Source organism: Chamaea fasciata, unplaced genomic scaffold, assembly GCF_029207755.1.
Source record: "Chamaea fasciata isolate MVZ Bird 193981 ecotype frontalis unplaced genomic scaffold, bChaFas1.0.hap1 SCAF_41, whole genome shotgun sequence".
NCBI classification, from domain to species: Eukaryota; Metazoa; Chordata; class Aves; order Passeriformes; family Sylviidae; genus Chamaea; species Chamaea fasciata.
In genome coordinates, this window is record NW_027094126.1 from 491,920 (window position 1) to 501,560 (window position 9,641).

The 9,641-nt window shown below is 63.3% G+C and overlaps 2 protein-coding genes across 2 annotated transcripts in view; both read left to right on the top strand.

Moving 5' to 3' along the window:
• KMT2D (lysine methyltransferase 2D) overlaps positions 1–5,231 on the top strand; it is a 28,285-nt gene extending 23,054 nt beyond the window's left edge. The window contains exons 49-55 of the mRNA XM_066207382.1: positions 322–1,492; positions 1,730–1,866; positions 1,992–2,122; positions 2,227–2,512; positions 2,848–2,921; positions 3,025–3,133; positions 3,246–5,231. Of these exons, the coding sequence (XP_066063479.1) occupies positions 322–1,492; positions 1,730–1,866; positions 1,992–2,122; positions 2,227–2,512; positions 2,848–2,921; positions 3,025–3,133; positions 3,246–3,338 (2,001 nt within the window). The 3' untranslated portion in view covers positions 3,339–5,231. The remainder of the gene's footprint in view (positions 1–321; positions 1,493–1,729; positions 1,867–1,991; positions 2,123–2,226; positions 2,513–2,847; positions 2,922–3,024; positions 3,134–3,245) is intronic.
• Positions 5,232–5,933: 702 nt separating this feature from the next.
• PRKAG1 (protein kinase AMP-activated non-catalytic subunit gamma 1) lies at positions 5,934–9,234 on the top strand. The gene is made up of 12 exons (XM_066207499.1): positions 5,934–6,114; positions 6,202–6,271; positions 6,712–6,815; positions 6,892–6,973; positions 7,049–7,107; positions 7,201–7,246; positions 7,339–7,393; positions 7,479–7,605; positions 7,988–8,153; positions 8,283–8,320; positions 8,421–8,567; positions 8,654–9,234. Exons 1-12 carry the CDS (start codon positions 6,109–6,111, stop codon positions 8,750–8,752), a joined length of 999 nt encoding a protein of 332 aa, XP_066063596.1. The 5' UTR covers positions 5,934–6,108; the 3' UTR covers positions 8,753–9,234.
• Positions 9,235–9,641: the final 407 nt, after the last annotated feature.

Below are 9,641 nucleotides of genomic sequence, written 5' to 3' on the forward strand. Positions count from 1 at the left end.
GGGCTGGGAGATTGGGAGGGGGCTACTGGGGTGCCCATGGGGCTGGGCTGTGCAGGGGTACAGGGGCTCTTTGGTAGAGGTGCGTGGTGGTCCCTGTAGGTCACCCCTTGATTGCGGGGAGTTTTCTGGGGAGCTGGATGTCCCCATGGGCTGGTGCTGGGTCTCTCAGGAAGGAGTCCAGGAGGTCCTTGTGGGGTTGGGGGCATGTGGGATGCTGATGGGTCCTTGTAGGGCCAAGGACCCCTCCCTGCGATGCACAGGGAGGTTGGGGGTCTCCATCCCTGCAACGCTCTGACCCGTGTCCCCCTCCCCACACCACAGGAGAGCCCTGCTCCTGAGAAGACCCTTCACCACTGCTACGTCAACAACGTCTCCAACCTGGACGTGCGGCAGCTCTCTGTCCTGCCCCAGGAGCCCTCGCCCCCGCTGTCCCCCTCTGTCCCTTCCCCATCCAGCCCCGCTGAGCCCACCAGGGTCCCCGACCCTGAGGCGTCCCACGAGGCAGCCCCAGCCCCATTGTCACCGCTGCCACCGGCCCCCTCGCCAGCCCCCCAGGAGGAAGGGGCCACAGCTGCCCAGTCTCCACCCCGTTTCAAGCCACGCTCGCGGCCGCCGGAGGACGGGGATGAGGCGAGGCCACGGCTGAAGAAGTGGAAGGGGGTGCGCTGGAAACGGCTGCGCTTCCTCGTCACCATCCAGAAAGGAGGGGCCAAGCGTGATGGCGACAAAGAGATCGCCGAGTTCATCGACAAGCTGGGCACCACGCTGCGCCCCGAAAAGGTGCCGCAGGACCTGCGCAAGTGCTGCTTCTGTCACGAGGAGGGTGATGGGGCCACGGATGGGCCGGCCCGCCTGCTCAACCTTGACCTTGATCTCTGGGTCCACCTGAACTGCGCCCTGTGGTCCACGGAGGTGTATGAGACTCAGGGAGGGGCCCTGATCAACGTGGAGGTGGCCCTGCACCGCGGGCTCCTCACCAAGTGCTCCCTGTGCCAGAAAACCGGCGCCACCAACAGCTGCAACCGCATCCGCTGCCCCAGCGTGTACCACTTCGCCTGCGCCATCCGCGCCAAGTGCATGTTCTTCAAGGACAAGACCATGCTGTGTCCCCTGCACAAGCTGAAGGGGCCCTGCGAGCAGGAGCTCAGCAGCTTCACCGTGTTCCGCCGCGTCTACATCGAGCGGGACGAGGTGAAGCAGATCGCCAGCATCATCCAGCGCGGGGAGCGGCTCCACATGTTCCGCGTGGGCGGGTTGGTCTTCCACGCCATCGGGCAGCTGCTGCCACACCAGATGGCCGATTTCCACAGCGTCACGGCCCTCTACCCCGTGGGCTACGAGGCCACGCGCATCTACTGGAGCCTGCGGACCAACAACCGCCGCTGCTGCTACCGCTGCACCATCTGCGAGAACAACGGGCGCCCGGAGTTCGTCGTGCAGGTCATCGAGCAGGGCCTGGAGGATCTTGTCTTCTCCGACTCCTCGCCACAAGGTAAGGAGTTGGGAGATGCCAGCATCCAACCTTTGTCCCAGTGGCTGAGCCAAACCAGGGCGCGCCAGGGGGTGGGATGGTGGAAGGCGGCTTGAGGTCCCCACTGGATCACCATCTTCAACCCGTGGCACTCAGTGCTCTGCTCTGGTGACGAGGCGGTGATGGTCACTTGGACTTGATGATCTTGGAGGTCTTTTCCAGCCTAATTAATTCTGTGGTTCTCCCTTCCCTTGGCAGCTGTCTGGAACCGGATCATTGAGCCGGTGGCGATGATGAGGAAGGAGGCCGACATGCTGCGACTCTTCCCCGAGTACCTGAAGGGCGAGGAGCTCTTCGGCCTCACGGTGCACGCGGTGCTGCGCATCGCTGAGTCGGTAGGTCCCGGGGTGGGCATGGAGGTCTCTCTTCCATACTGGGGGTCCACCCTGCTGGGGAAGGGCCCGGTGGCTCTTCTGCTGCTGCGTCTTGACCCCCGGTCCTTCTGTGTCCCCCTCTGCAGCTCCCGGGTGTTGAGAGCTGCCAGAACTATCTGTTCCGCTACGGGCGCCATCCTCTGATGGAGCTGCCGCTGATGATCAATCCCACCGGCTGCGCCCGCTCTGAGCCCAAGATCCTCACCCACTATAAGCGGTAAGCGGGGCTGGAATTCACTGGGAGAGCTGGGATCCACCAGGAGAGCTGGGATCCCTGGGCATCCCTCAGCTCTAACCCCTCTCATCCCCCTCCCCTGAAAGGCCCCACACCCTGAACAGCACAAGCATGTCCAAGGCCTACCAGAGCACGTTCACGGGCGAGACCAACACGCCCTACAGCAAGCAGTTTGTGCACTCCAAGTCCTCCCAGTACCGGCGCCTGAAGACGGAGTGGAAGAACAACGTGTACCTGGCGCGGTCCCGCATCCAGGGGCTGGGGCTCTACGCGGCCAAGGACATCGAGAAGCACACGATGGTCATCGAGTACATCGGCACCATCATCCGCAACGAGGTGGCCAACCGGCGGGAGAAGATCTACGAGGAGCAGGTGCAGCTCTGCTGGGGTGCTGGGTGCTTGTGTGGGGACTTGGACAAGATGTGGAGGGACTTGGGTGACGTGTTGGGGGCTCTGGTGGAACGTGGAGCGACTCAGGTGGGTTGTGGAGGGACTTGAGAGGGATATCAAGGGTTCTGGTGGGACATGGAGGATCATAGGTGGGATGTTGGGAGCTCTGATGGAACATGGAGCGACTCAGGTGGGTTGTGGAGGGACTTGTATGGAATTTGAGGGTCTCCAGTGGGATGTGGGGTGGTGAACGTCAACTCAGGTGGAATATGGAAACATCAGGGCACCCCTCAACCCCCTCTTCTCCTCCGTGGCAGAACCGCGGCATTTACATGTTCCGCATCAACAACGAGCACGTCATTGACGCCACGCTGACGGGGGGCCCGGCCAGGTGAGCACGGGGGGGCTTTGGGGTGGTGGGACGCCCCCAGAGGGAGCCATGACGTCCATCTGTCCTTCCCCCCGGGACGGTGCTGACCCCCCTCATCCCACAGGTACATCAACCACTCGTGTGCCCCGAACTGTGTGGCCGAAGTCGTGACCTTCGACAAGGAGGACAAGATCATCATCATCTCCAGCCGGCGCATCCCCAAGGGGGAGGAGGTCAGTGAGGGACCAAGGGGGTACTGAGGGGGTCCTGGTGGACCCAGGGAAGGGGGGGTAGAGGTGGCAGGGCTGGGCTCCGTGCTTTTGGTGACTCCCCGCTCCCTCCCAGCTCACCTACGACTACCAGTTCGACTTCGAGGACGATCAGCACAAGATCCCCTGCCACTGTGGAGCTTGGAATTGCAGGAAGTGGATGAACTAACTGGGAAAAAAGAGGCTGGGGGCTGCCACCCCCACCTCAGAGACCTCGCCGAGCCCCCCAGGGCTGCAGGAGGTGCCAGGGGCGGCCGGGCACTGAGGGAGAGCAGCGGCTGCAGCGCTGCCGGCCCTGCCCGAGCGGGACGGACGGACAGATGAACTGGCAACTCAGGGTTTTCTTTGCTTCGTCCTGCGAGGAAAAAAAAAAAAAAAGGAGTGGGGGGGGGCTCAGAAACGCCCCCTTCCCCACCCCCTGCCTGCCTCCCTCGTGGGGGAGCCACGGGGGAGCAGCGCCGGGCCCAGCGTGGCCGGAGCGATTGTGCGGAGCCGGTCTGGATATAACGATTATTTTATTTTATTGGTTTCTTTTTTGTTTCTTTTTTTTTTTTTCCTTTTTTGTTTCTTTTGTTTTTGTTTTTGTTTTTTTTTTTTTAGAAACTAATAATATTTGCTCGCTAATTACCAAGGTAACACAGACTCCTTGAGCTCGACAATCCGGGCTCTGCCCCGCCCGGCGTGGCGGCCAGAGCTCGCTCTGTTCCTTTGATCTCTTTTTGTTTGTGCGTGTGGACGAGACCCCGGAGCGGCGGCGGGATGCAGCCAAGACCCCGACAGACACAAGGAGCTTCTGCACCCAAACCTACCTCATTTTAAGTGTTAGATTTGTTTCTTTTTATTTGTTGTTTTTAAATGTGAGCCCCCCTCCATCCCAACCTGCCTCCCCCCCCACCCCCCCAAGGCGGGGGTCTTTCCCTTTCCCTTGGGCTCCAGAGGATGCAGCTTCCCCGTGTCCCCCTCCTCAGATGTGGCCCTTCCTCAGGACGCCTTGAAGGGGGGACACGGGGACACCCCCTCCTTGTCGTCCCCCCCCTCAGGAGGTCCCAGCCGTGTGAGGTGCCAAGGTGTGAGGTGGGGATGGGGGCGGGGGGAGGTCAAACCCACTCCCCCAGCTCTGGTGGGGGGCTGGAGGGGCTGGGTGGGGACCCCTCCTCCTCACACGTGGCCCCCACGGCTGGAGGGGCTGGGTGGAGCCCCCCCCCCCCACTCACCCTTGGCCCTCACAGCTGGGGCTGCACTGGAGGGGGAAGGTTATTTATCTATTTATACCTTATATTGTATATACTAGACGGGGCTGGGGGGGGGGGGGAGGGGGGCTCTTTGTGCTCTGCTGGGCTGAGATTTGGGGTGCAGGGGCAAAAAGTGTGTGGGGGGGGTTTTAAACCCAGTCTCCGAGGTGGGGGTGGGGAGGGGGATCTCTCTGGAACCTCCTGCCAGGCAGGGGCGGCCTCGGAGAGGGAAGCAGCGAGTGGGCATTAACACCCCCGGGCCCCCCCCCCCTCCCCCCCCCGCGCTGGCTGCGGCCCCCCCGGGGTCCCCGCCCGCCCCCTCCCCACTCCGGGGGAGGACCCCGGGGGGCGCCGGGATCTCTTAACGCACAAACACGGCGCGGGGGGGACGGAGGGAAGGACCCCCCTAGCTCCTGGAGGAGGAGGGGGGGGGGGGGTCTGACGGGGGTGGTGCCCCCTCCCCGCCCCGGTGCAGTGGGGGCCGGGGCCGATCTTGAAAAGCTGCTTCCGCAAACTCGTCAAAGCTGCAAAAAAAAAAAAAAAAAAAAAAAAAACCAACAAAAAAAAAACCAACAAAAAAAAAAAAACCAACAAAAAAATTTAAAACAGCAACAACAAAAAAAAAGGTTTAAGGTAAAAAGGTTTAAAAAAAGAAAATTAAAAAAAAAAAGAGGAAAAGCGCGAATGGGGGGGATGAGAAAGTTTTAACAGAAAATATACGAGAAATTTAACTTTCAGAGCTGTACATAGGCCGGGGCGTGTAGAAATCCCGTTTTTACCAATACCGGAACCACTGGATGTTATTTTAAATAAAGCGCGTGAGAAGCCGAGGCCGCCTGATCCCTCCTGGGGGAGCTCGGGGAGGGTCTGGAGGGGGGCAGGGGACAAACCGTGACAACGCGTTCAATTGAGGACACTTCGGTCCTGGTCTGCTGCTTGGTGTCCCCCACGTGTCCCCTCCCCAGCCCGCTATCTCCAGGGAAGGTCTCTGTCCCACGCCAGGCTGTGTCACCCCCCAAAATCAGTGACCCTTCCCTGGGTTACCCCGGTGTGTGTGTCACAGCCCCCCCTCCTCGTTTCCCGGGGTCCCCGTCCCCGGGGCCATCCCGAGGTCTGTCCCGTCATGTCCCTAAACCCCCGGGGACCCCCACACGGGTGACATCTCCCCCCCGCGCCCTCTCCCCAAAAACCTTTTCCCCCGTCACCCGGCGGGTTCCCGGCGGCCGTGAGGCACGGGGGCGGTGCTGGCGGAACCGGGACCGGGAACGGGGCCCGAGTGGTTCCGAGAACCGGGCGGAAGCGGGGCAGGAACCGGGGCAAGAACCGGGCGGAAGCGGGGCAGGGACCGGGGCAAGAACCGGGCGGAAGCGGGGCAGGGACCGGGGCAAGAACCGGGCGGAAGCGGGGCAGGGACCGGGGCAAGAACCGGGCGGAAGCGGGGCAGGGACCGGGACAAGAACCGGGCGGAAGCGGGGCAGGGACCGGGGCAAGAACCGGGCGGAAGCGGGGCAGGGACCGGGACAAGAACCGGGCGGAAGCGGGGCAGGAACAGGGGCAAGAACCGGGCGGAAGCGGGGCAGGGACCGGGACAAGAACCGGGCGGAAGTGAAGCCGGAAGCGGCGAGGAAGCGGGACAAGAACCGGACGAACGCGGGGCCAGAGGAGGGCGGAAGTGGGGCAGCGGCTCCTCGGGACGGAGCGGGCCCCATGGAGGTTGTGGGAGGGACAGCGGGGCTGGGACGGGACACGGGGGGTCGGGGACCGGGGACCGCGTCTGACCCGACTCCTGTCCGTCCCCAGGATCCCGGCCCCGACCCTGACCCCGGCCCCGGCCCGGGCCCGGCCGCCGAGAGCCCGGCGGAGCTGGAAGGTGATTCCGAGGGAGCCCTGGGAGGTCCCGGCATGCGGGGGGGGTCCCGGCACAGGAGGTGACGCGTTGGTTTGGGTGTCCCCCCTAATGAGGGGTTTGTGTCCCCGAGTCTGGGGTATCCCGGAGCCCTGAGCTGGGTATCGAAGGATTTGGGATGCCCCGTGATTAAAGATATCCCAGAGTTCGGGGTGTTGTGGAGCTTTGAGCCGGGTGTCCCGGAAACTGGGAGTGAAACGGGACTTGGGGCATTTGAGGGTTTGCAGTGTCCCGGGATTTGGGGTATCCCGGGTATTGGTGTGTCCTGGGATTTGGGGCGTCAGAGGGTTTTGGGGTGTCCCGGGATTGGGGGTGCCACAGGATTTGGGGTGTCTGGGATTGGGGACGTCCCGGGTTTTGGGGTACTCCAGGTTTTGGGGTGCCCCCTGACGCTGCCACCCCAGGGGACACCCACCGGGGTGCCTACACCGCCTTCATGAAATCCCATCGCTGCTACGACCTGATCCCCACCAGCTCCAAACTGGTCGTCTTCGACACATCCCTGCAGGTGTGCCAGGGCCGGGGGGGCACACTTTTGGGGCCGGGGAGGCACTTTTGGGGCTCCCTGACCCCCGTGCCTGCAGGTGAAGAAGGCATTCTTCGCGCTGGTCACCAACGGTGTCCGGGCAGCCCCGCTCTGGGACAGCAAAAAGCAGAGTTTTGTAGGTGAGTGAAAGAGCTGGGGGTCTCTGGGGGATGAGGGGGGCTGGCAGGACCCTCCTCACCCTGCTTGCCCCCCAGGAATGCTGACCATCACCGACTTCATCAACATCCTGCACCGCTACTACAAATCACCCATGGTGAGAGCCGGGGTCTACCAGAGGCGCAGGTCGGGCTCTGCCTGCCCCACCCGACCCTGGGTGGGTGATCTAGGTTTCTCCTCCTCCTCACAGGTGCAGATCTATGAGCTGGAGGAACATAAAATAGAGACGTGGAGAGGTGAGAGGAGTCACTGCTGGCTGCGTCCCAGCTGGAGCCCCCCAGTGCTGTGCCCCAGCCACCCATCCCCTCACACCCCCCTCTCCCCACAGAGGTTTATCTGCAAGACTCCTTCAAGCCACTGGTCTGCATTTCCCCCAATGCCAGGTACGCCGGGGGGCAGGGAGAGGGGCACAGCTGGTGATGGCACTGCCAGGAACACCCCAAATCCCCCATCCTTTCCCCCCCGCAGCCTGTTCGACGCCGTCTCCTCCCTGATCCGGAACAAGATCCATCGCCTGCCCGTCATCGACCCCGACTCGGGGAACACGCTCTACATCCTCACCCACAAACGCATCCTCAAGTTCCTCAAGCTCTTTGTAAGTCTCAGCCCCTTGATGATGGTGGGGGACCCTCTCCCTGGGCTGTGCCAGGGGCCATACTGGTACCTCCAGCCCGGGCTATGCCTGGCACCAGGACTTTCACCCTGGGCTGTACCAGGGGCCACCCTGAGACTCTCAACCCAGGCTGTGCCAGAGGTTGCCCCAGGACCCCCATCCCGGGCTGTGCCAGATACCTGCACACCAGGTACCACCAGCTCTGGGTGGGCACAGCTCTGGTACCTCACCACACGCTGCAGTGCCAGAGGACCCCCGGGACACTGCGTGGACCCTCCCCACCTCTGCACCCCAGCTCTCTGTGCTTTCACCCCCAGGACCCCCAGGCCTGGGCTCAGCACTGCCCCCTCACTGTCCCCCACAGATTGCAGAGGTCCCCAAGCCCGAGTTCATGTCGCGGACGTTGGAGGAGCTGCAGATCGGCACCTACAGCAACATCGCCGTGGTTGGCACCAGCACCCCCATCTACGTGGCCCTGGGCATCTTTGTGCAGCACCGCGTCTCTGCCCTGCCTGTGGTGGATGACTCGGGTAAGGATGTCCTTGTCCTCACTTTGGCCGTCCCCACGTCACCTCCTTGGGGGCTCTGTCCCTTCCTTGGGGGCTCTGTCCCCTCTGGAGCGCCGGGGGCTTGGCTGAGCTACTCCCTTCCCTCCCCAGGGCGGGTGGTGGACATCTACTCCAAATTCGACGTTATTGTGAGTACTGGTGGGATAGAATCCTGGGCTGGGCGGATGCTGTGGGCTGGTGGGGGTCTCCTAATCCCAGCTGTGTCCCCAATGCTTGTCCCTGCCCCAGAACCTGGCAGCTGAGAAGACCTACAACAACCTGGATGTGACGGTGACGCGGGCGCTGCAGCACCGCTCCCACTACTTCGAGGGCGTCCTCAAGTGTTACAAGCATGAGACGCTGGAAACCATCATCAACCGCCTGGTTGAGGCCGAGGTAACTGTCCCGGGGTGCCGGGGGTCATGAGGGGCGGCTGGGGTCCCTACACCCCCTCAGCCCCTCCCTGTGTCCTCCCTCCCCAGGTCCACCGGCTGGTGGTGGTGGATGAGAGCGATGTGGTTAAAGGGATCATCTCCCTCTCGGACATCCTGCAAGCCCTGGTCCTCCCACAGGGCCCCTGAGGCAGTGGGAGGGGGGGATTCAGTCCTCCCAAGCCCCCCGCTCTCCTCTCCTGCAACACTGTGCCCCCCGGGCTGGTGGGGACACCCGGGGTATGTCCCCACTCACCAGCAGCATCCAGCAATAACCCCCAGCCCTGGGGCAGTCCCCGCTGCCCTTCCCTGGGTGGGGGGGAGCCCGCAGCCCCCCCATGCCGTGCCCTGCACTCCAAAGCCATGTGGGATGATGGGGGCAGCCCTCGACCCCCCTGGGGTGCCGGGCCAGGGTCACTCCTATCCATGCCAGGGCTGTTCCTGTGTGGACTCTCATCCCTGTCACCCTGCACCCTCTCCCTGGGTTTGGCGAAACCCACTCGGCTCCACCCGACCCGGGGACCCCCCGCCACGCCCCCGGGGGTTTCCCCCCGGGTTTCCCCGGCTGTGCCCACACCCGCCACCGCTTGGTGTGTGAAGAGAAACCACAAATAAACACAGACCTGGCACCACCTTGGCTCGGTGCAGGGCACGGGGGGCATTGGCCAGGGAGGGGGTGTGTGGGGACGGGGTGTGTGGGGAGGGGATGTGGCCCCGCCATGGGAAGGGGGAATCTGCTGAGCTCGCCCAGACCCTAAATCCCTGTTTGTTCCGCCTGTGGCTTTTCTCAAAGGCCAGGATTGGGGATGGGACAGAGACAGGGGCCTGGCGGGACGTGGGGACCCTCTGGTGGGCACCACAGTGAGCAGGGGCAGTCCGGCTGGGGCCGGGGGAGGTTGAGGGGGAAGCTGGATGTTAGGGTCCCGTGGGGGGCTGGCGGAGGTCGCGGACAGCTGGGACACCGGGGTTTGCAGCCGGTGTCCACAGGGGAGGCGCAAGGCCTGGCCGTGCTGAGCAAGGCACATTCCTGGCGGGGAGG